General features: G+C 50.8%; 8 protein-coding genes and 1 non-coding gene across 9 annotated transcripts; 7 read left to right on the top strand and 2 right to left on the bottom strand.

The window, feature by feature from the left end:
* The first annotated feature begins 961 nt into the window (after positions 1 to 961).
* BX661DRAFT_176087 (Sec63 Brl domain-containing protein) lies at positions 962 to 3,377 on the top strand. The gene has a single exon (XM_051534260.1). The coding sequence runs from the start codon at positions 1,356 to 1,358 to the stop codon at positions 3,261 to 3,263; it is 1,908 nt and encodes a 635-aa protein (XP_051395493.1). The 5' UTR covers positions 962 to 1,355; the 3' UTR covers positions 3,264 to 3,377.
* A 223-nt stretch (positions 3,378 to 3,600) lies between these two features.
* Positions 3,601 to 3,961, bottom strand: BX661DRAFT_10796 (uncharacterized protein). The gene has a single exon (XM_051532412.1). The coding sequence runs from the start codon at positions 3,847 to 3,849 to the stop codon at positions 3,634 to 3,636; it is 216 nt and encodes a 71-aa protein (XP_051395492.1). The 5' UTR covers positions 3,850 to 3,961; the 3' UTR covers positions 3,601 to 3,633.
* Positions 3,675 to 5,711, top strand: BX661DRAFT_176084 (putative alanine racemase-domain-containing protein). Its single transcript, XM_051534259.1, has one exon. The coding sequence runs from the start codon at positions 4,074 to 4,076 to the stop codon at positions 5,619 to 5,621; it is 1,548 nt and encodes a 515-aa protein (XP_051395491.1). The 5' UTR covers positions 3,675 to 4,073; the 3' UTR covers positions 5,622 to 5,711.
* A 669-nt stretch (positions 5,712 to 6,380) lies between these two features.
* Positions 6,381 to 7,866, top strand: BX661DRAFT_176081 (mitochondrial malate dehydrogenase). The gene is made up of 2 exons (XM_051534258.1): positions 6,381 to 6,924; positions 7,206 to 7,866. The coding sequence occupies exons 1-2, from the start codon at positions 6,431 to 6,433 to the stop codon at positions 7,723 to 7,725; spliced, it is 1,014 nt and encodes a 337-aa protein (XP_051395490.1). The 5' UTR covers positions 6,381 to 6,430; the 3' UTR covers positions 7,726 to 7,866.
* A 21-nt stretch (positions 7,867 to 7,887) lies between these two features.
* BX661DRAFT_176080 (uncharacterized protein) lies at positions 7,888 to 14,566 on the top strand. The gene is made up of 2 exons (XM_051534257.1): positions 7,888 to 8,034; positions 8,152 to 14,566. The coding sequence occupies exon 2, from the start codon at positions 8,198 to 8,200 to the stop codon at positions 14,240 to 14,242; it is 6,045 nt and encodes a 2,014-aa protein (XP_051395489.1). The 5' UTR covers positions 7,888 to 8,034; positions 8,152 to 8,197; the 3' UTR covers positions 14,243 to 14,566.
* Positions 14,567 to 15,539: 973 nt separating this feature from the next.
* Positions 15,540 to 16,165, top strand: BX661DRAFT_10735 (uncharacterized protein). The gene has a single exon (XM_051532411.1). It carries the CDS (start codon positions 15,781 to 15,783, stop codon positions 16,111 to 16,113), a length of 333 nt encoding a protein of 110 aa, XP_051395488.1. The 5' UTR covers positions 15,540 to 15,780; the 3' UTR covers positions 16,114 to 16,165.
* A 2,401-nt stretch (positions 16,166 to 18,566) lies between these two features.
* Positions 18,567 to 21,628, top strand: BX661DRAFT_176075 (uncharacterized protein). Its single transcript, XM_051534256.1, has one exon. It carries the CDS (start codon positions 18,647 to 18,649, stop codon positions 21,554 to 21,556), a length of 2,910 nt encoding a protein of 969 aa, XP_051395487.1. The 5' UTR covers positions 18,567 to 18,646; the 3' UTR covers positions 21,557 to 21,628.
* On the bottom strand, positions 21,629 to 23,898 carry BX661DRAFT_176074 (DNA repair metallo-beta-lactamase-domain-containing protein). Its single transcript, XM_051534255.1, has one exon. The coding sequence runs from the start codon at positions 23,818 to 23,820 to the stop codon at positions 21,661 to 21,663; it is 2,160 nt and encodes a 719-aa protein (XP_051395486.1). The 5' UTR covers positions 23,821 to 23,898; the 3' UTR covers positions 21,629 to 21,660.
* A 170-nt stretch (positions 23,899 to 24,068) lies between these two features.
* BX661DRAFT_t2 lies at positions 24,069 to 24,142 on the top strand. Its single transcript has one exon. It is a non-coding gene; the product is annotated as a tRNA-Ile (tRNA).
* The last annotated feature ends 541 nt before the right edge of the window (positions 24,143 to 24,683 follow it).

Below are 24,683 nucleotides of genomic sequence, written 5' to 3'. Positions count from 1 at the left end.
AATATATATGTTAAGCTCGGTTGCGTGCATTGAAGCAAGAAAAGTGGATGTCGAAGCATACAAGTCTAGGTTTTGCCATTTCGTGTCTTTTTAGTGTCTTGCATTGTCAAACTTGCTCAATACACTTATGCATTTATTTTGCCTAAATGCCTTGTGCCTATCATTTGGCCACGCCCGACACAAGTTCGTGTACAGCATTGGTTGAAATACTTAGTCTAGGTCCACTGGGAAACAGGAGTCAAGTGCATCCAAGTTTTAAGCGCCACGGTAGCACATGGGGCTATTGCAAAAAAAAAGTTCTCAGCAACGCTTGCCTGCCTTTATTTTTGTCTCTGGGCACATATGAAACATGTTGGTTTCTGCTAGCTACACGGTTGTGGTGGAAACCTTTCAGAAACCCCATGCACAAGCAAATGGCAGCGATAACTTCTGTGGAAAATAAACATTTTTAATCAGCCATCTGGAGATTAATGTCAGCAAAGAGCTTGGGCTTGAGTTTGGGCTTGAGCTTTATTCTTGGGACTCCTTTTTCAGGCTGCGTCGCAGAGATGGCTGTCGCTGAGGGTCTTTGTAAGCATAATTTTTGATTCTGCACTCATCCTCTTTTTTTTGTTAAATAGGATCTTTGCTTAGCTTTGAAGGCGTCGCTGCCCCATCACAACCGTATACATTTTCAGGGCTTTTTATATACGGGTCGAATCCCTTGAAAGCCTAACAAAAAACAATGTTCTTGGGTTTTCTGAATTGCGCACATTCCCAGCCCTGGCCCTTGATCTAAGTGGGCTGGATTTGTGATAAATCAACAGTGGCTTGATCACCCAATTTTCAAATTCCCCAGCCTCATTGGGCAACCACCCAATGAGCATGTTCCAGCGCCAGACGCTGACTGAACAAACCTCTTTTGTGCATCATCACAGCTTTGGGCCAGCATTTGCAGATGTAAATTCTTGGCTAACGAGTGCCTGCCTTCTCAACACATACACACCTATGCGCGCTGCCTTGCCACCGCACATTTTTGGTGCACTTGCTTTGCCGAGCGCTCTTCATTATTTTTGTCTTTTCATTTGTAATTGCCATTCTTCTCATCCCGGCACTTTAGAGTCTATTGCCAACGCCAGCTCATATTTTAATTCCTACACTAAACCACACACGCAACTCTGGGACAGCTGCAATTTCAACAGAACTGAAATTAACACGGCGAATTGGTGACCGTCATTTCATTTCATTTGCACCAGCATCCGCATTTGTGCGCTCACAGGAAGCAGTCTCTTCTCTTATTTACCATCCCATCAACACCAACACCAATACCGATACCAACGCAAAAAACCTCTTAGGCTCATCGCTTCATTATTGAAATGGGTGCCAAGTACACCTACGACGAGTCGGGCGTCACCTTCTTCTACTTTGCACTGACTGTGCTCAGTTTGTTGGTGGCACCGGCCACGCTTTTCTTGCTTGCGGGCAAAAAGGACTCGGATATAAATTCAAAGGCGAAGACCCCCAAAGTGCGTACTCGCAAGCTCAAGACAAAATCGAACCTGCCAAATATTAAATTTGGGCTGGTTCTGCTCGGCTGGTTTTTGATTTTCTTGCTTTCCTACAAAGTCAAGAATACCGAGGTCGCGGAGACTGTGAGGTGGGATCCCTACGTGATTCTGGGCATCGACAACGGTGAGAGCGAGGAGGTCATCAAAAAAAGCTACCGCAAGCTCTCGATCAAGTGGCATCCCGACAAGGTCACCCAGAACCTGAAGGAGAAGGCCGGAGAGATGATGGCTGAGATTAACCGCGCGTACAAGACGCTGACCGACGCTGAGGCCCGCGAGAACTACGAAAAGTACGGCAACCCCGATGGCATGCAGACGCAGTCGATGGGCATTGCGCTGCCAAAGTTCCTTGTTGAGGCGCACGCGTCGCCGTTTGTGCTGCTGCTGTACGGCATCTTGTTTGGGTTTGTAATGCCCTTCTATGTCGGCGGCTGGTGGTACAACTCGACACGCTACCAGAAGGACGGCATCCTCAACCCGACCATGGGCATTTTCTTCAAGAACATCCGCGAGCACATCAGCCAGCGCAACCTTGTCGAGTTGCTGACAGCCGCCAGCGAGTTTTCCGAGGACAACCTCAAGTACCGCGACTCTGAAGAGGCTGCACTCAACGCAATTGCCGAGAAGATCCAGCTCGTGAGCCGCCGCTACGCGGTTGAGCTGTTTTCCAGGTCAAAGAAGTTTACCAGTCAGGACGCATGGAAGGCCAACGTCTTGCTGCATGCCCATTTCTTCCGCGTGCAGATCGACGATGCCAATCTGGCTGACCAGCAGCAGCAGATGGTCGGGACTTCACTGCTGCTTGTTCACCGTGGCTTGCTTCAGATTGCTACCGTGCACATGTGGTACAGCTGCTCCAGTCTGCTCATGAACATCTCGCAGATGCTCGTGCAGGGCGTGTACTCGCACGACGCGCCGCTCATTCAGCTGCCTGGCATCACCTGGGAGAACCAGCCCAAGATTTTCAAGGAGAAGAAGCTGTACAGTATCAACCAGCTGCTGCGTCTCCCGGCCGCCGAGCAGCGCCAGGCTCTGAGTATCCTTAGCGACAAGCAATTTGAAGAGGCCGTGCAGTATGCCAAGGCCATCCCTAGAATTGAATTCCCACGTGTCCTGCTCACTGTTGTCGGCGACAAGGTTATTACCAAGGACTCGTTTGTCACGCTTATAGTCAAGGTCAAGGTTGCTAACGCTCAGAGCAAGATTGTGCCCCGTGGCAAGGATGCTGCGGTGCTCGATATCGAGAGTATCGCCGACGAGGACACTGCCGCAATCGAGCAGTTCACCGCCGACCATGCCAAGGTCAATGTGAAGCAGTCGCCCCCCGAGGCGCTCTGCCCGTACTTTGCTGGGCGCAAGGACTCGCAGTGGTGGCTGAGCTTTGCCAACTATCAGAGTGGCAAGCTGGTTGTCCCTCCCATTCTGATCAGCAACCTGGCCACCGAGCGTGTTATCACCGTGCAGTTCCAGTCCCCGCCCCAGAACGGCTCCTACCGCTTCCAGCTGTCGATCAAGTCAGACTCGTACATTGGCTGCGATCTCATGCAGGATGTCGAGATGACCGTCGTCGACAGGTCCTCGCTTCCGGCCGAGCCACAGGTCGACGACGACATTTCTGAGCCCGAGGCAGACTCGATTGCCGGGCAGATGGCGCAGATGCGTGGGCAGCAGGCTGTTGCTCGTGGTGGAGGCAACGACAGCTCTGACGAGGAATAAAGAGTGCTCGCATATTGTGTAGGGATTTTTTTTTTCCAATTTTACAGCATTTTCTTTTTTTGGCACCACAGCATTTTTACAACTAACGTAATTTAAATTTTGCTACATCTCTTTGATCGCAATCACACCCGTAAATTAATGCTAAACAAAAAAGACTCAAAAAATTTGGAAAATCCCTTTGCGCGTCCGTTTCGCTGCGCACAAAGCGCCAATACGAGGCTCAACTTTGCGCTTTTTTACTCCTCTCCTCTTGTTTCACCTTGCACCACACCATTCCACATTCAACTGCTCATTCCATTTTAAAACAAACAAACAAACAAATAAACGAAAAATGGAGCATACCAACGTCGCAGCAGCAGCATCGACAGCGTTAGCTACCGACGCGATCCGCGAGCACATCCACTCGCCGCTGACAGCCATTAGCAGGCTCTTTGGTGCGTAACACACTGTACACATCAATCAACATATGGCCAACAGTAGTAGAGACCAACATTTTGCTGTTGGCGATACCCCGGGCTCTTGAGAAAAGCAAAAAAGTTGATTGATATGCCAACACTACACTAAACTGAAAACTTTGAATGCCCATGGACTTTTTCTTTTCCAAAATACTTGCACTTAGAAACCCACAAAGGCGCAGCGGCCACAGACGCTGGCAGCGAAAGCGACGACCCGCACACGTTCAGTAAGGCTGTCCAAGAGCACTTTAAGAGCGTGTTTAGCAGTACAAAGGCGGTTGAGCGCATCCCAATTTTGGATCAGACGGGTAACCGGCCAAAGCCCGAATTTGGCACCCTGGTGAGATTCCGCTGCATGGTGCAGGATCCGAGCTACGGCGAGGAACTTCACATGTCTGTGGCCCATCTGGTGAACGCCAGCACCGGCGAGACCAAGCAGATATTCTCCCAGTACACTGATGTGGACTATGTCCTGGAGGACGGTTGGGAGATCGACTACACCTCTGCTAATAACTTGTTCACCGAGAAGGAAGTCGCATATTGTGTCTCCGTCCCCGGGCAAAGCGAATGGGCACAGCTCGGGTCGACAGCTTTTCTGGACAGTGCGCTGGGATCGCTCGCCATTAGCTCTGACGAAAGCGGTGACGCGTCAGCTGGGCCGGCGACCAAGTACCCGCTGAAGGGGCAGAAGCACTCTGCCGCGCTGGTCAAGTTCTACGCACCTAGCACAGCGCCCAAGGTGTCTAGCCTCATCGATGTCGTTGGCATTTACGAGCTGGTGTATAGCTCCCGGGACCAGCACAGTGAGGGTGCCGATGAGAACGCGCAGTGGCCCTGTGTGCACTCGATTTTCCACGCTGACGTTTCACTGGAAAGCCTCGTGCCTGACCTACCCACGATTGTTGCCGGGGAGTTTGCAGACCGACGCAACATATGTGTGAGCCACCTGGCGTCCGTTCTTGGCGGCGACGATCTGGCCGCACACTACCTCTTACTCCATCTTCTGTCGAAGACAGTCGCGGTGCAGGATACCAAGGTGGGCAAGTTTTCACTTAATCTGATAGGGTTCCCCACGACGAGTAAGGACGCCAAGATGTCTGCTGTGAACGGCGGCTTTGCGCTGAGCAACTTGTCCACCAAGCGGGTCGGCGACGCGTTGGCGCTGCTTTTGCCGCGCTGCGTGGAGATTCCGTTCGAGCTGAAGCTGCTCAACGAGACGCCCTTCCTGCCCAACGCTGAGTCTGGCGACCTGCATTCTGGCGCTCTGCAGCTGGCAGCCGGTACGCAGATTGTCTGCGACGAGACATGTCTGCACGAGGGCACCCTGGGCGAACGCGGTGTGCGCAACCTGCATGCCCTGCAGACCACCATTCTCGACCAAACCGTCACATACGTGTATCCCTTCCAACCGATCGACATGGCAACTAACCTGCGCGTGCTCGTGCTGTCGTCGGGAAAGTCGATTCTGCAAAACGACTGTGACGTGTATCTTTCAGAATCCACCGTGCAGTTCCTGGCTGGTATTGGGGAGGATAGTGTGGACGATTTGAAGCCCCTGGACCCCATGCACACCGAGCAGTTGCGCCAGTACTTGGAGCATGCGCGCCAGTTGGAGTTTGGCGTTCCAAAGGATACCTCGGACAGGATCTCCGAGGACTACGCAGACTTGCGGCGCAAGGCGCATGAGAGGGGAGAGAAGATGATGACGCAGGCGGAGTTGGCCCTGGCCGTTACCGTCGCCAAGCTTGTCAGCATTGGCAAGGGGGAGACGGAGCTCAGCTGGGATTCATGGAAGGAGGCGTGTGCTCTGGAAGAGCGCAGAAACGAGCGCAATGCCCGCTTTTTGGCGAAGAAGGGTGCGCGCGCATCGCTGAGTGCAGAGGCGGCTGACGGCGCCCAGTAGGGTAGATTTCATTTATATAATCACGGGTGAATGATAAAAATTAAGTTATATAGAGAGAGAGGAAATAGATTCATTGAGCGAGATATAAAAGTAAAAAACATGGTAAATAATAAGTATTACTCATTAGCTTTAGTTCATGTCAACTTGCCTATCATGGGCTCTAGCAGACCTGGATACACCTGGAGTCTGTTGGCCGTCTCAGCCGCAAGATCTCGCGGCTGGGTCTCAAAGATCCCAGTATAAGTACTTGCGCGCCAGAACTCTGCGCCCCCGTCGTGTACATGTGAACATGCGGCCCTGTCTCGATGGTCTGACTCGAATGAAACGAATGCGACGAAAAAAGGGGGCCAGGCCATATTAAAAAAGCGAGACGTCACACGGATCCTTGGTCTAATCAGATTTGTTGATGTAGTAATTCATCTCTTAACTTTTCCATCGAGAAAGTACGGGAAACCCCCGACTTCTATCATAACCGTTTAAATAACAGTCTGTTCTGCCCGTTTATCCGCCGATTCATGACGAAGTTAGCGTGGAAGTCCGAGGCAAAAAATACGCAGGACTTTCAGATGAGGGCCGCAAATTCAAAAAAAGCATTCCTGTAGCACGCAGTCGCATTTTCAAGCCAATCGCAAGCGCCCACCATATCTTGCAGCCCAGCGGCGCGGATTTGGGAAAGTGGAGCCAGAGGAAAACGGCATATATAATTTGCATGTCGCGCCCGTCTCCTACTCTCCTCTTCTTTTCTCTGTTCTTCTTTTGTATACGCTGTCTTTTGTTTAATTTTTCTATTTTCTATTTTTGTTACAAAAATGTTTGCCACTCGTAACTCGATCAAGCTCGCTGCCCGCTCCTTCTCGACCGGCGCTGCCCTGCAGTCCAAGGTTGCCGTTCTCGGCGCCGCCGGCGGTATCGGCCAGCCCCTGTCCCTCCTGCTCAAGGCCAACCCCCGTGTCACTGAGCTCGGTCTCTACGATATCCGCAACACCCCCGGCGTTGCCGCCGATGTCGGCCACATCAACACCCTGTCTAACGTGACCGGATACACCGCCGAGGACCAGGATGGTCTGAGGAAGACTTTGGAGGGAGCTGAGCTCGTTGTTATCCCTGCTGGCGTCCCCCGCAAGCCTGGTATGACTCGCGATGACCTGTTCAACACCAACGCTAGCATTGTCCGTGATTTGGCCAAGGCCTGCGCCGAGTTCTGCCCTAAGGCCAAGCTGCTCATTATCTCCAACCCCGTCAACTCGACTGTGCCCATTGCCACCGAGGTCTTCAAGAACGCCGGTGTCTACGATCCCAAGAAGTAAGTTTGTTTTTTGCTGTCTCTTTTTTTTGCTGATTTTTTTGGGTGCGTGCGAGATAGATAATAGGATACTGCCAAAGGAAGAGACAGTGGGGGAAGGGGAGAGCGATCGACATTTGCTCGCTTACTGTAATTATCTCTTTCTCACGCATATGTGGCGGATTTCATTTCTGAACTTTTCATTTTGTGTTCAGGCCAGGCCAACTTTTTTTGACGCGGGTAGTGTTGTTAACCATTTGATACATTTTTGTTGCCTTGATCTGCTTGCTTTGTTGTTGTAGGATCTTCGGTGTCACCAGCCTCGATCTCGTCCGCGCCTCGCGGTTCATCGGCGACAAGGTCGGCAAGGTCGTCGATGTCCCCGTTGTCGGTGGCCACGCCGGTGTCACCATCATTCCCCTGTTCTCCCAGGTTGAGGGTCTTAGCCTGACCACTGAGGAGCGCGACGCCCTGACCCACCGCGTCCAGTTCGGCGGTGACGAGGTTGTCAAGGCTAAGGACGGTGCTGGTTCGGCTACCCTGTCCATGGCCTACGCCGGTGCTCGGTTTGCCGACTCGCTGATGCGCGCTGCCGCTGGTGAGGATGTCCTCGAGTGGGCCTTCATCCGCACCGATCTGTTCAAGAACGAGGGTCTTGAGTTCTTCTCAACTTACATCAAGCTCGACAAGGAGGGTGTCAAGGAGATCTTGCCCCTGCCCAAGAACATCACCGAGTTTGAGCAGGAGCTGGTCAAGAACGCCATCCCCGAGCTTAAGAAGAGCGAGACCAAGGGTACCGCTTTCGTCGCCAGCAGCAACTAATTATTTATTAGATTGATCTCGTATTTTTAAAATAAACAACGCATGCTTCATCTCTTTTTTTGGTTCTAATCGATCAAATTTAACCCGAGGGCCGAAAAAAGCCAACAAAAAACACCCGACCAAATGCATTTTGAAACTTATCACTACTTTGACTCTGGCTCTGTTTATTATTCATTTCATTTCATTTTGTTATTCTCATCGAGTACTCCAAAAATAAGAGTAGCGTTTTCTTTTGTATTATATATAACATTTAGCATAAAAACACCAGTTACTCACACAAACGAGCGAGCGAGCAAACAAGAAAGCAAGGTAACGCAAACAGGAACAAGAACCACTCCTTAACTTATGCGCATGGAACGAAAAATACATGGAACTTAGCAACGTATTTGTTGAACTCGCACGGCTTCGCTGTTTTTTTACATTTAGTAGCAAGCTCTTCGACAGCCTGGTATAAACAGCAAATCCGCCAACAATGATGACAATAGGCGAGCCTGGTGTCGCCGCTAGCAGCAGAAATAACAGCAACAGCAACAACGGCGGCAGTGGCGGAAACGACAGCACAGACAACACGCACATCGCACTGAAGCCGCGCGACTACCAGTTGGCGTTGTTCAGGGAAGCCCTGAACAGCAACTCGATTGTGATGTTGGAGACTGGAACGGGCAAAACATTAGTATCAGTGATGCTAATCCAGTGGTTCGCACAGCGCGCCAACTCACAAGCCGAGCAAGCCACCAGCCCAACCACCAATATCGGCATTGGCGAGCAGACAGTGCCCGCGCGGCGCAAAGTGCGCGTATTCCTCAACAACACTGTGACACTAGTGTGCCAGCAGGCACGGGTGATCAGCGAGAATACGAACCAAAAAGTGCACTCGTTTGTTGGTGCCATGGGCATCCACGACTGGGACGAAACCGCATGGTCGGGCAAATGGGCTAGTGCCTCGGTCCTAGTGATGACACACCAAATTCTTCTCAACGCATTGCGTGTTGGCCGCGCTCACCTGTCAGATATTGATCTGTTGATTTTTGACGAGTGTCATCATGCACGCGGCAACCATCCTTATGCGCTGATCATGCGCGAGTTCTACGACCATTGTGAGCCAAAGGCCCGCCCGCATATTTTCGGAATGACTGCGTCGCCGCTTAATTCTCACCAGACCGCCAAGGACTCTGTCATGCACTTGCAAGCCATACTGAACTCGCAAATCTGCACTGTGGATTTGACCACACGCTCGCATACGTCTGGGACTCAGCAGCAGCAGACTAGCTTGTGTTATGAGTACCTTTTGCCACCGGATTTTGGTCATACGCCACTGACTGTATCTCTGGCAGAGGGTTGTTCTGGCAGCAAGGCGGTGGGGTCGGCGATGAAGTATCTGCCGATTGTGCTGCCGCTTTTGGGCCCTTTTGGTGTCGACCAGATGTGGCACCATTTTATTCGCCAATGGCACCGTAAGGTGCTGACGCGCCCCGCAGCCTCTCGCAGGCCCCCCAAGCGGTCCGCCATGCCTATGCTCGTGTCTGCGTCTGCGTCTGTATTGTCGGAGAAATCGGCACCATCCATGGACACCATGACGCTCAATGCGAGGGGTGACGATAACGAAAAAGAAGGCGGGCTTGACTACGATAACGACGTTGACGACGAAGACGAAGAGGATGTAGATGGTGAGGATATGAATACCACAAATAGCGACAAGATCTTGGCGGATATTGAACATCCTGCTGCTACCATCGCCTCCAACCAGCCAGCGTCCAAGGAGGGCGCGGCTGAGAATCCTCTGCAGGATGCACTGTATCTCAAGCGTGCACTACACATTGACAGCAAATTCGGCGGCGGGCCATTTAGGAGCGTGGACTTTGGACTGGATATCCCATCGCAGCACCCGAGCTTGCGCCCGGATGCGCACCCCGAGTCATACGCCGAACAGCAGCAGGACGTGCACCCGACGCCACTGCTGCGATCCATATCCGCGAGCCGCGAGCCGTGGGACCAAGTGCGTAGCCAACTGTCTCCGCAAGTGAACCGTCTCCTGAGTATTCTCCACCAGTGGAGCGATCGCCCGACCGAGCTACGCGGCATAGTATTCACCAGTCGGCGTGTGACAGCTGTGCTCCTCACGTACATTGTGTCCCGGATTGCTGAGTTCTCATACATCCGCACCGAGGTTCTTCTCGGCGGGTCTACAAAGGCCGGGTCCAGCATTGTCGATCGTCCCGTCCGCAGCGGCTCTGTCAGGGTAGCCAACCAGGCTGTGTTGGCTGATTTTGCCAGCGGCCGCCTAAACCTGATCTTTGCGACTCAGGTCGCAGAGGAGGGCGTCGATATTCAGCCGTGCAACCTGGTCATTCGCTTCGATATGCCGCAGACCACAACATCGCTCATACAGTCGCGCGGCCGTGCGCGGATGGCAAACTCGCAGTTCATCGTCATGGTTCCTGAAATTGATTCAAAGGAAAAGTCCGCCCTCGAGGGCGCCAAAATACCAGCAGGCGCCCCAGCGGTGATCTCCTGCAACAGGCCCGCCAAAGAGCTTGCAGATGAAGGCGACATGGACGTGGATGAAAATACCGAGCCATCGATCGGAAGCACTATCTTGCCTCAGCACGCCGTCAAAACGCAGCCCAAAACGTATACTGACTACTTGCAGCTGGTGATGTTGGAAGAGTGTCTGCGCGACTGGTGCCTGGCCGAGTCACAGGCCAACGATCGCAAGTCCACCGATGGCGTGATCATCAGCGCCCGCTCGCACCTCGAATACAGTCGTCTACTGGGCCGCCTTCGCATGCTATTGCTCATCGACAACAATGCGGACGTCGACGCGGAGGGGAAGGAGGAGCCCTGGATCGAGCACAGGGACTCGGCTGGCCGCGTGTACACAATTATGTCGACCAAAGCCTGCATTACGTACATGTCCGCCGGGCCCATCATCTTTCAATATGTGCAGTCGCTGCCGCAGGACGACTTTTGCAAGCTTGTGCCCATTATCGACTACGAGGAGAAGGCTTTGGAGCAGGATCAGCAGAGCAGGCTGGAAGGGGGCACTGCCATCCGCAAAAAGAACCCGAAGCTACTGCGAGTGTCCGTCTTTCGCTGTGTCATAACTTTCCCTGCTAATGCCGCGCTTCGCATGGTCGTCGGGCCCTTTATGCCCAAGAAAAAGCTAGCCAAGCAGGTTGCTACCTACCGTGCCGCGAAGAAGCTCCACCAGCTGGGTGCGATTGATGATAACCTGCTTCCAGTCATTGTCGTTGGGCCTGACTTCAGCGATATGGACATGGACATTGCCTCGGCACAGAAGAGCGGAAGCAAGGCCAAGGGGTCCAGGTCGTCGGTTGAAGAGTACACAACTGCCATCCCGCCACAATTTGTCCAGCCAGCTAGAGCGCCCACCAACCACCCTGGATACATTGCTGAAGCTGCAAAAGCTTTCGAGAATGATGTCGCCGAGTACACCCCAATCCCCTGGCATCTCCATCTGTTCTGGCTCCAGCACCCGTCATCACCCACCCCCATGCGGCTAGTCTTGGCTACTATACAGGTGCTTCCGCCGGACACTGCTGTTCCGCTGTATGTCTCCCAGTACACCAAGGATAATAAGAGCATCGACAAAACGCAGACGTTCATACGGCCTCTGTATTTGGGTCAACAGACGCTCAGCGCGGCTGATGTCGACATGCTGGCCTCGTTCTCGTCAAAGCTGATGATGCGGGCTATCAATGCGGCGCTGGCGTGGAACACTGCCGAGATCGGCGTGCTAATCGCACCACCTTTGCCCGACGGCTTGGGAATCGACTTTGTCATGGCAGAAAACTGCTTCAAGGATCGCTCGCCGATATTCAGCCGCACCAATGGCGACTTTGCGCAGTGTGAGAACCTAGTGGTTTTGGATGGCTTGGACTACGGCAGGGCTAAGATTGTCACAAAAGTATGCCACGATGCCGATTTGCACACAAACTTGGCCGTGTACCACGCCAGGGGCAAGATGGGCCCGGAGTATGTTTTGGCGAGCCCCACAGGAATCCCCGCGTTCGCGAGCAGCGAGGGCGGGAAGAGGAAGAAATCAAATGTGAGCGCCCGGTTTTCTGCGAGGACGATGGCCGAGTGGTCAAAGATCAAGACCTTGACCCATCTTCTGCCCAGGGGTAAAATCGGCCACGGCGTGCCTTTATTCAGGGTTAAGCCAGTACCACTGACGTACAACTACCTGTTTGCTGTGGATATGGGCAACGTGCCACCGAAACAGGAGACCGATGAAGACGTTGTCAGCAGTGTGGGCGCCTTGGAGTCCTCGAACCTACCTTACCCGGACGTCATTTACACGTCTCCATTCTTCTGCTCACTCGACAATATCAGCCTGCATGACATCAACAACAGCTCGCTGCTGCCAGCCTTTTTTGTGCGCCTCGAACAGGTCATGCTTGCCAATGCGGTCAAACAGCAGCTTGGGCTGACGGCCAAAGTCGAGACCGTGCGCCAGGCGATCACAGCGCCCAATGCAACCATGGATGTCAACTATGAGCGCCTCGAGACGCTCGGCGACTCAGTACTCAAGTACATATCAACTATTATGCTGTTTGTCTCTTACCCGAACGACCACGAGGGGCTGCTGACTTCGCGTCGCGGCCGAATAGTGTGCAATGCCAACCTGTTCTTGCTCGCCCGGCGGCTGGGCTTGGCCGAGTACATTATAGCGCAGCCGTTTTCAAAGCGCGACATCAGGTTCCCTGGAGCCGGATGGGCGCGCTTGCTGAGTTTGCCCAGGAAGTGGACTGTCGTCAGCGATAGTGACACCCAGGGCGCTGTAGAGTATCCGCCATCTTCGCATTCATCGTCGTCAGTCAGTCTTTCGGACGACAGCAGCTCTAGCAGCCTCAGCAGCAAGAGCACGGGCACAATTGTGGCGACAGCCAAAGTGAGCGACCCCACTTCCCAGCAGAGCAGACGCCCACAAATCCGCAGATTCTGCATAAAACAGCAGTTGTCTGAAAAGACTATTGCTGATATTCTCGAGTCACTGCTTGGGGCGACTATCCTCGACGGTGGATTTGAAGGTGCGTTGGCAGCGGCGCGGTCATTTGGCATAGTTGGACAGTCGTGGACATCCTGGTCTCGCTTTGGGACTGCATGGAAGAACAAGGAGGTTACGCGCAAGTGCGGTGTGGCAAACTTGAACAGCCTGTGCGCTGAGCTGATCGCGTGCACCGAGAGGACACCAGAGACTGAGGAGCTGCTGCAGGAGGCGGAGCTAGACCAAGAAGATGTCATTTTTGGACTGGCGCCGATGAGCATAGCTGCATCGGCTGCACCCGGCATCACCGAATGGGAGAGCGGGTTGCAGTTTGCACATGTGCAGGCCAGCAATTTGAAGGGCCAGTGGGTCAAGGACATTGAGTGCAGCCTTGGATATACGTTCAACAACAGGGCCCTGTTGCTTGAGGCGCTTACCCACTGTAGCGTAACTGACTCTCTGTCAAACAGCTACCAGCGGCTCGAGTTTTTGGGCGATGCTGTTTTGGACTACCACATAACCAAGCGTTACTACGACCACCAACCGGAGCTCTGCCCCCACCGCATAACTCTAGTCAAGCACGTTGCCGTCAGCAACGACCTATTTGCCCTGATATTGGTGTGCCACGGCTTGCACAAATACATCAGGCACAGTTCAGTCATACTGGCCGAATCATTGAGGGACTACGAGATGCGCCTGGACCACGCTCGCAATGCCTGGGCAAAGAACTGCCAGTCGCCCGATTCCGAAGAACACGGGGGCGTTTCGGACGTGGTGGCAAACGTATCGGATTCTGCAAATTCCAGCGGCTCGTCATCCTCGTGGGAGGACAGTATGGCAAAGGTCACGCCACCGCAGTTGTCGGAGGATGCTGTAGTGCGTCCTGCGAAATTCAAGCGGGTCGGCGCTTTCAGCACCAAAAACAATGCTAATGATATTTACAAGAACCTGCCGCCCGAATGCTGGAACATTGTGCAGGCGCCAAAAGTGCTTGGCGATGTTCTTGAGTCGCTGGTTGGCGCCATCTACATTGACTCAGGCATGGACAATGAGGCTGGAAAGACCGCCTACAAGAGGCTGCTGTGCCCGTTCCTTGACCGCTTTGTTGACTCGGGCAAGCTGTCGCTGCACCCGGTAATACAGTGCTTGCTGATCTGCCAAGGGTGGGGGTGTGACCAAGTTACGTGGAAGGGCCGAGTCAACGGGGACCTGCTGGAGTTTGTAAACAAGCACATTTGCGAGGTCAAGTCCCATGGACAGACGCTGGCTGTGGGGATGGGTGAGTCCCCGCGGCATGCAAAGTTCAACGCCGCCAATGCGTTCTTAGCCAAGATTGGAGCGACAGCGCCGAACGCGCTGTATGGCGATTTGAGTGCAATTAAAAGCCAGTTTCCTGGAGACACTACGCTGGAAAAACTTCTCAAGCCGGTTTGTACATGCGCTGAGATTAGACGCGTTGTGGCAGAAGCGGCAGCGGCGGCGGCGGAGCCAGCTGCCAACGTCTAAGAGGGCGAAATTGCGGAAGCAGTTTGATGTGCTCTTTCCCCACTCTGTTGCCTCTTGCATTGATATTTTTATGTAATTTATGTAGAATACCAATATTGTTTTGATATTGTTTTCAATTCAATGCTGATTTTCCTGAGCAGACGAGTCCGGCGCATGGCAATGAACACAATTCGGAATGCGTGTGATCATATAAGTTGCAATTGAAGAGCAAAAAAACGAAGCGCGATTGGCAAGCTGAGCGACATTCACAAAGTGTGTGCTTTCATTTTGTTCTGCTGCACGTGCTGCGCCGGTCACAATTCAAAGAGGTGTGCAAGAAAAAGGTCTGCTGGTCTGTTTTCTTTGTCCTGAATTTTTCATCTGCAGAAAATAAAAAAGAACTTGACCAAAAGACAAGGGCAATATGTGCGCATTTTTCTATGCGGCTGTGGCGTGAGCAGATAGGAGTGCGCAGTGTGCATGTTAGGAGCGCAATGAACACAATGGGGAACATACACGCAGACACATTTGCACAAAACGCTGGCTTTGCAATTTCTTTATTTGCATTTTGGGAGCTGATGTTGCGGTCGCAATTGCGGCTGTGTTCACCAATGCTAAAGGCCCTATTTTGTTTTTTCTCTCTGCAAATATCCACTTCTCTTTTCTCATCCTAATTTTATACTGTTTAGCATATAATATATATTTACGCTACTCGTAGATACGCCATTCTTTTTTCTTTTTTCTTTTAACAACTATTGCAACCTTATTTTTCTGGATCACTTACCTTGTTAGCCCAGCGGCCCGTGCATCAGCAGCGCCATTCTCAGCATCGTTTTTGACACCCAATAAGCGACACCTTAATTCCTAACAAACATAAAAAAGGTACTTTGGCTTTACATGCTGCTCGACTTGTTAAATTATGCTATTAAATGGCACAAACATACCAATGATACATGTGTAAACTTTTGCGCATTTTTTGTTGTTTGGTACATGTTGAAAAGTGCCAGTAATCGCCAGTTACCGTATGTTTTTCTCGTTTACATCCTGCGTTCGTCTGCAACGTATCTAAAAATAAAACACCCTTCGTACGATAAATGACATTTCCACTTCCACTATTTTTCCTACTTCAGGTGCAAACCAGTATTTCCTTTGCTATCGGAAATGTACTCGAGATGCGCCAACAAGGCGTGAGGAACAGCCACTTCCAAATTCTCTATTACTCACAACACAATAAACTATTTTTCTACTTTAAAATGGCAACAAAGAGAGGCGCTTCAAAACACTAATATTCTGGTGTTTATTGTTTATTAATTCTTTTAATTCTTTGTTGCTGCCAGCCGCCTAATTATTATTTTCATTTTTGGCGTCAAGGGACGCCAAAAATGACCGATTACATTTATTGTTTCTGGCTTTTTTTGCATTAATCCCTCATTGTATCAATACTATTGGGAATAGCTTTGCCCATTCACAGGGTTACGCTGACGCTTTATTTACAGTGATCCCTTTGCACTCCAACAACAAAAAGCTTCTATTGGACCGTCCACTTGTCAAACAAAGCAATGTTTGCTGGTCTGCATTTGTCTACAATATTTGAATATGGTCGCGGTCAGGGATGCCACTTGGCTTGCCTCTATTTTATTTTCTCATTAGCTCATTTTGACATTTGCATATATCTTGCTCCATTTTTGGGGTTTGAGTATTCGTACTATTTCCGCGCATCTCTAGTAGACCCAACTTTCGTACCGTATCCAGTTCCATTTATTTTCTGCAGTGTGCCGCGTACGGGCCGACAAGCTCCAATCAATCCTATAATATTTGCTCACACCTATTTTTTTATTGGCATAATTAAAAAGAATAACATTTTTGCTCGACATCCGGCTATCACAAGCTGATTTCCCACTACCAGCATCAGCATTATTGCCCGGATTTACGGCTGCAGGTTTGTAATTATTTCTTTGGATACGCTCCCACAGTCGATTTAATCGTGGGGCAACACCTAATCCACGCACGCTGTTTTTTTTCCATCCCTTGCAGATTGTCGGCCTACGCAACTGCGCAAAGCGTACATTATAATGCACTTTCTATCTTGCTTCGGCTTCGTGTCAATCTCAAGCTCGAATAAGCGCTGTAAAGAGGCAATTTGCAAAATCTCAGCTTTGGCTTCAATCCTGTGAATCGTGATTAAAAGAGTAAAAAAGTCTGATACCCCTTTTGTCACTAACCGCATTTAGCCTTGCCCGTCCCAAAAAAATTTTACCATCCTGCTCGTTGTTGTTTTCAATTTTGCAGCACGCTGTTGTCTGAAAAAATTATATTGGCCTTGTTGTAAGAAGAGCTGCCATTCGGGGTTTCGCCCTTGTTTCATTTTTTTGCGTTTCATTTTTTCACTTTTTTATTCTCTACTTGTTTCGTCATGCTCTTCAAAGTTTTTTTGCACGCTGCAACTAATTAAGCCATTATTTTGCGCATTGTCTATTTATATTTATTTACTCGGCTATTGTCTAATTTTAATTATTACACTGTCATCTTATTAGCATTATTATTTACATTGACCATTGTCTGTCTATCATTATAGTCTGCTGCAAAAAGAAACACAAACAGCCATTCACTCTAAACACACGCGCGCGCACGCATATTCACATCTCCGCACGGATATCAGGTAGGTCAACTGTATATTATATTATGATATATTCCCACCGCTCCCATATATTCTTTTCTGGATCTTGCGCTTTGCCGTGGTGTTCCGATCCAATTGATCTGTGTCGCCTGCGCAGCTCTCTGGTCCCACGCCTGCATGGCATAATTGTAACAATTCTTCTTTGTCGAACTTATATCCGTTCCGCTATTATCGATTTCAAGCGCAAAAAGTCGCACGCTTTTTATTTGTTTTTTACTATCGCTACTGCTACTCCAAGTTCGCTTACTGTTCGATTTCTCCAACAGTACGGCAAGCGAGCATGAGTACCGTAGATACATCGTTTTTTCACTGTGTGGATACCACTACTGCCGCTGCCAATGCACACGTATGTGGGCATAGCCAGCGTTCTTGCACAGTGTCATTACTGGTAGCATCCAACTGCATACAGGTTATTAAAAGTGTGCATCTTGAAAGCTTGATTTCTTGCAACCTCAATCACGCCAGCGGCTGCAAAAAAAAAAGTTGTTTATCTGGACTGCTGTTGTGCACAGACAAACCAATTTGAATCACTTTTCCACGCTCTCCCTCGCCTTTACTGGCAATTTCGCTCTTTGCTAGTGTCTGCAGTTGGCAGTTCATGTAATGCAGTGCAGTTGCAGTGCAGTGAAAAACTTGTTTCCAATATATTTTGCAATAACTGTTTGCCACTGAAAAGCCCATTGGAACTTAACACGTTTACCATCTTCGTCCAAAGTTTCTGCTTGCCAGAAACTTTGGAAAAAGGAGTTTGAAATAACAAAATTGTTTTCAAACCCTGAAATGTCGACATCCAAAGTCGTGTGTTGTCTGTTGTTTTTTCTTACCGTCTACCTCTTGTTCGTTTCGATCCTTCCTTTTTCGCTCCCCAACGCCCAAAAATAACAAGTTCAGTTTTGGTCAGAGTGTAAAAGAAAAATCAAAACAACTGCATTTGTATTTTCGCTCGATAAACGACGCAAATGTGGAATAGGTCCTATGAAAGAACAAGAAAAGCCCCATTACTTGACGGCGATTAGGCCTTTTTTGAGTAGTGGTTTGTATTGCTCGCAGATCCTTAGAATTTGCTCTCCTTGCATATCTGTCTTATTTTTACCGTGTCTGCGCACATCCTCCCTCCAATTTTTGCGCTATGTTTTTTCCCTCTTTTTCTTGGGTTGGTTGTCATATTTTTATTTGCGCAGGCCGAAATAATACAAAATCTCATTTTGCCGCATACTTACTGGGAGGGCCTATCGTCACACCTCGAGCAATCACATCAACCCCTCAGACAGAAGCCAGTAAAAAACGGTTTCCCTAAATACAGTCCCAATTTTCAGTATTGGCGTTTTTGCATTTAAAGTCGTTTGGTCTTTTTCGTCCACCAATCGCCCTCGATTGTGGATGTCGTTCTGAAAAGCCCAATTCGGGATAGCTCGCACTTTGCTCCCTCTTCTCTTCTCTCCCCGCGAATTGGTGCTATATTTTTTGATACCCCCCTCCAATTGCCTTTTGCTGCCATCATTTTTCTCTTTTATCGACACGCCAACTTTATCAACACAAACATTTTTCACTTTTATTCATTTTGACGCTAACTAACCAACCAACTTAAATACGCACACGTGCACGCACACCCACACACACCATTTTTTATAAATATTTATTGTAGCAATTCACCACTACTACCAACAACATCATCATCATCATCATCATCATCATCATCATCATCATCAACAACTCCACTCGTGCTGAGCTCGCTTCCATTTACTTTAATGACTGCCACCAGCAATACCACCACAACGGCCGCCGTCACTGCTGCCGCTGCTGTTAGCACTATGAAGGACGCAAACAGCCTGGCCACCCTCACCGCCGCATCGACAAAGCTAGCCCAATCCGATAAGAAGAACAGCTTCTCGTCGCGTCCAGTGAGTACGATCAGCGGCAACAGCATAACCAGCATCGATGACGTGCGGGAAGCGAAAGTGAACATGATGGACAGCCAGGACTCGTTCAGCGCAATGCCAACGCCGCGCAACACCTTTTTATACCCGCCAACAGGCATCAACCTCTCAGACAGCGACGGCGCGCATTCCTCGTCAAAGGCGCCGACGCTAAAGTCGCCGACTATTGCCGAGTGGGACTCGGAGCAACATCAGGAGCAGCTGCTGCAGCTGCTCGACAAAAATGATGAGCTGCGCGACTACAGTAACGAGCTTTCCGGAAATGCGGCCAGCACACCTGCATCTGCCACCGCCCAAAAGCAGCAGCTTCTTTTTCTGTCGTCGTACGACGACTCGTACTGCTTGCTGACACCCTCCACGACACATTGTGCATTTGGGCCGGACACGCGTGAGGCCGCCATTGCCCAGCTGCGTCGGTTGGCTGACACAAGCAACCTTGTAAACGGCTCCAAGCCACCATTACAACCGGGCAATCGCGTGCCTTTGTTGCTTGCGCCGCCGGCAGATGCGCTATCACAGCTCGAAAAAGCGCTGATGGGCGTTTTGGCCCGCCGGAATGTGCCAAACCGCACACACGTTTACCACAGCCAGAGGTCTGGTGGTGCAGGGACATCGGCATCGGCATTGGCCTCGGGTGCTACTAGCGCTGGGTCTGCGGCTTTGTTTGCTGCCGCCACTGCGGGAAAGTCTGCACGCCGCAAGCAGCGTATGTCGATACTTTTGACTGGCCAAGAGAGCAGTATCGGAGCCGACGACAAGTACGGAACGCGCTTTCGCATTTCTGCCATGTCTGGCGAGATTTTCAGCAACTTATCGTCTAGCACCACGCCGTATACTGAGCTCAATGCCCATATGGACAGGCTCACTGCGTGCATTTCAAAGTTCCAGGCGGTATCACCCGAAGTCGCTTCGGCCAAGTCCTCTGGCAGTGTCCGGGCGCCCTCGATCACTGGTGTTCAGACAGTGCCAAAGCACAAAAGGCAGAGCTCACTTTCCAGTCTGGGTGCCAAGTCGATCGCATCCGCGCATTCTGGCAAAGGTGGGTACATGTCCTCTGACGGCATGCCGCCGCTACCGTCGTATTCTGATGTCCACCCGCGTCTGTCGCCGGTCGACGAAAACCAGGCGATGGAGGACGGAGACGATTTAAATGACAAAATGCGCCCGCGGTCATCGTCGGCTGTGTCTGCCACATCGAATGAGTCGCGCCGCCGCATTAATGTCACCGAGGTGCCGACGTCATCCAGGTTCCCTGGTATGTTTGGGTTATCGTTGACTCCCAAGAGCCTTGCCCAGGACAAGGCAAATGTGGCGCCCTCGGTTGCTGCTATGAGCGTCCACAGTGAGTCTACACACACCCAAGCCAGCTTTGACAAGGCACAGCAGCACCCAAATGGCGATTCCTCGGTTGCCCCAGAGATTGACCGCATGATGTCGTTCTTGACCAAGCCGAGCTCAAAGAGCAGCAGCTCGTCGCACATGAGTGTGCCGGCAGTCACTGTTCGTGAGATCACTCCAGCCAGCCGTCTGGCGCTCTGGCTCAACATGCACTCCACAGCTGAGAACTCCAAGCCGAGTTTATGGCGGCGCAAGCAGTGGCAACGGCGGTTTGTCATATTTGCCGGAAACGTGCTGTATCTGTACAAGAGCAGCTCGCCCGCAGCCACGGCGATTTCACTCATCAGGCTGAGCCCGCAAACCATTGTCTGTGTAAACGACTCGTTCCATGGCCGCAGCTGGGTCATCGAGGTTACCCAGACCGGCACGTCGGACAGTCAATCGGTGCATGGCCTGTCCCAGGGCCCGCAGTCGTGGTACTTGCAGACGGAGATGCGCAGCGAGATGATTTCCTTGCTCAAGCAGCTCAAGGGCGTTGTTGGCGAGCTTCAGGTACAGCCGGACATGGAACGCAAAGAGGAGGAGCGTCTGCGGAGCCGCAGGAAAACTCAGCGCAAAGAGGCGAAGAAAAAGACAGACGTCTGCCCGTGGGAGGTGGAGGAGTTTAGCGACAACGGATCGGACCAGGCTGCCAGCGATGACAGCAACGCCAGCGACATCAGTGAGATGATGGGCCTGTCCAGTAACAGCAAGTACCGCATCCCTGATGACGAGCTGTTCCCATCTGATGACGAAGAGCCATTCACAAACACCTCGGCAGACTTTGGCAGTCTCGAGGCGTACTCGATGAGCGGCGTCGGTGTCGGCGGCAGCACAAAGGAAAAGCAAGCGGCAGGGCTAAAGTCCAATGACTATACCGGCACCGGCGGCATCGCCGAATGGGGCGCCCACCGGCTTCACATGCCCTATAGCCCCACGCACGCGCTCGGCATGAAGCCCCCCAAGATGCGCTCATTCTCCACCGACCCATCTGCCATAACCGGTCGCCGCCCATCACTGGCGGATGCGCTGGCGCCCCCACCCTCGGCGATGCAAGAGCTCACACCGATATCTCGCTATTCGCCAGCAGCCTCCCCGATGGCCTCACCAATGGCGCTCCGCACCCGCAGTGTCCTGGCCAGCAACAGCCCAGTTATGCGCAATAGCATGATGATAAAGGCAGATGCCTCGGCTCTCATTGACCAGATGTTTGCATCGGCCAGCCGCGAGCTGGCAATTGAAATCGATGAAAGCAGTACTGTTGGGGCTCCAGAGGATCAAGCAAAACCCACTGTTGTCAGCTCTGGTAATAATGGCCTGTCTGTGGTTCGCGAGGAGGACTAAGCGCTCAGTGCGACAAATGTTTTGTTCTTTTTTTTGCTAGTGGTGGTTTGGAATTTCTCTATATATTTTAGCCTAAATATGTTTACGTTATATCCAACATTTTCTCATTCTAGCAGCATGTCCAACTTGGCTACCTGAAGACAATGACTGCGCTTGGCTGTGCTTGCCCCATCGATGCCCTGGCAAATTCGGGATTCAGACAAGGTTTTGAGTTCGTGCCAGTGACGCAGCCAGCAGTTGGCCTGGTAGTTCTTGTCGCTGGTAGAAAACACGGTTGGGATGACCTGCCCTGCCCTCAATGACCAAACAAAGCGCGCGAGCTCGGCAAAAGAAGAGTGTTCAGAATAAGGGACCGGAAATATAGTCACTTTGTTTGACGAGCCTCGGGGTTTTAGCTTGTCCAAGCCAAAGCGCTGCTTGTCGTCGCCAGTGTGCGCCGAGTGCGCGAGCAGACTCGAAAGGGCCTCGACAGATCCTGTTTTCAAAACCAAGTCCAACTCGGCAGCAGACGGTGTTTTGGGGATTATCGGGGACAGCGTCTCCCTGTGGCCTGGGATGTATGGCCCCGCGTGCGACCAGCCAGTTGGGCTGAAGGCGACGATGCTGGTAAATTTTGATTTGGGCTGAAGCGAGGCCAAGTATTCAGCCATGCCGCGCATATTGATCATGCCTAGAGAAACAGCATGGACTTGGGCGTCATACATGTTGTCCGTGAGCAGTGCCAGAACGCTGGGGCTCGCAATGCACTCGAGCAGTTTGCGCTTGTCCTTGCTCACAAATATTTTGGACTGGATTTGACAAGCAATCTCGATAAACAACTTCTCCTTGCCAATTGTGTATGTGCCGACAACAAACAAGATGTTGTTTCTCTTGTAGCCAGAATTAGTGACCGCGATTGTCGTGCTGTCGAGCTTTGGCGCAAATGGCCTCTGCAGCGGCCGGAACCATTGTGTTATCAGCGATATCTTTGTTGCCAATGGTGGCGCTGGCGATTGGAGTGTATTTGCGTTTTCAGAGTCGATTTGGTTCAGTTGTCCGGACTGTTTTGTACTGTTACGGACATTGTTCAAATGGCTCGGTAAGTATCCCGGATCTCGATATATATCATGGCAAAAGCGACCTACAGTGTCTATGACTTGCCTTTGCTTGGGAAAAGAGTAAGTCGGCTCCAAGTACGTCGTGTCGAGATAAATATAGTCAATTACCGGCATCTCGTGCATGTCTGACAGATTACTTTCAAAACTGTCTGTCGCCGAGTCTAAAAGCTCAGGCGTCACTGGCACAGTAAGGTCAGTGCCAAATACCTTGAGTATTTGGTACACATGGCTCCTTGACGCCCGAAAATCACCCGTGTGCACGATGCGAGTAGGCTGGCTGCCAGGACCTCCCGGAATCTCAAACAGAATGATGGCCGCGCCTGGGCAGTGCTCGGCATCTATCAGGGTCACATACACGCCTTGCACAATGCACCTGGTGTTCATGGGCATGGCGTGGATCCGGCTTTGGTCAGTGCCATACTTTGCAGTGATGCAGTTTGCGGTGATGCGTGAGCAGTATATATCACCTGTAAACCCTTTGGTGAGCCCGCCGTAGTGGTCGGAGTGGAAATGCGTGAGGAAGTATGCGGTGCAAAAATCCAGAATACCGTACTTGAATGCGTCAACGGTAAAGGTTGTTCCGGGCATTCGCTTGTACGACGGCAGGGGCTTGGGCTGCCGCTTAGGGTTAGTGCTGCGCGGTGGCATTGCTGGCTGCCGAGTGACACTATCGGAAGGAAGCTCATAAACGTATGTGTAGGCGCCCTGGGGCGGAGACTCGGGCTTAAAAGAGACCAGTTCGATCTCCCGAAGCATGGCTTCGATGCTGCTGCTGTTTACTAAATGGTCTAAGGCTTGGGAAATTTTCTCGGTCGTTGCAGCCAGCATCTCCACTTTGAAGGACTGCGCAACTTTCTGATCCTTGGCTGAAGCGAGTTTTGGAGACAGCAGTGCTGCGGTGATACTCCGCCTGGACCGGTTGGCCTTCTTCTCCTCTAAAACCACCACATCTAGGCACCCGTTGACGTGCAGCTCGGCCTTCTCAGCTGATAGGTGTGACAGCGTGGCCTGGCACAACGGGCAAACCACGATCTCTCCTGTCTCTGCATTATCTGCACGCCGCGGGTTCTTTGGCGACTTTGATTCTATGGGCACAGTGACAGGTGGGTCAGCTGCCTCGATTTTGCGTTTGGTTGAGCAAGCGTGCGCGTCATTTTCTGAACTCATAGAGTGTGAGTATGTGTGAATTTGAGTGATTTGCTTTTAAAAAATATATATATAGGGGAAGATAAAATAATATGGCTGCGCACTGAAAGAACACTTTTTTTCTCGATGCTTGAATTATCCGCAATCCAACTGAAAAAATATTTTATTGTTGAATGGCAAACAAATGTTTTGCAACTGTTTTAGAAGTAAGTATGTTTTATAATTACACAGATCAGAACAAGCGAATTAGACAATTAAAAGTTGTTTCAGCTCGCTTAGCTCAGTCGGTTAGAGCGACGTGCTAATAACGCGTAGGTCACAGGTTCGACCCCTGTAGTGAGCAATTACTTTTTTTTGCAATTTTTGCCAATGATATTTTATAGCCTGGCAAGTCGATCGACACGATTGCGTTTCATTAGCTAAAATGGCCGATGCCTTTAATTTTTCTTCCGTATTGTTCTGCTATTGTACATAATATGTGTTCAAGCCTTTTTTAGTTAAACGACGCACAAGTCGGGTTTTTATTATATTTTTAGACAAGCTGCAGGGACTAGAGGGAGCACATTTGGCGAGCTAATATATAATCGTTACGTGTATATGCCAACGCAGAAGCAGCAGCGGCAGCAAGAAGAAAGTGATGTAAACAGCAAGACGTGTGTGTGGGTTTTAGTCGGCTTTTTCTCATTTGTTAGATGGGTAATTGTGCTTGCGAGCTGTTGTTTATTTGTTTATTTGTGAATGTAATTAGATGGGATAGCAAAATGCAATTGTTCTGACAAGGGAAAGTAATGAATTAAAAATAAGTAAGTAGCCGATTCAAGAAAGCGTTTCACTTTTACGCGCACTTTCGCACCATGCGACTAGCCATATCACATGTGTCGGCC

This window comes from Kickxella alabastrina (assembly GCF_025024165.1).
Source record: "Kickxella alabastrina strain RSA 675 chromosome Unknown BX661scaffold_1, whole genome shotgun sequence".
Lineage (NCBI taxonomy): Eukaryota > Fungi > Kickxellomycota > Kickxellomycetes > Kickxellales > Kickxellaceae > Kickxella > Kickxella alabastrina.
This window is presented reverse-complemented; position numbering and strand designations above follow the sequence as displayed.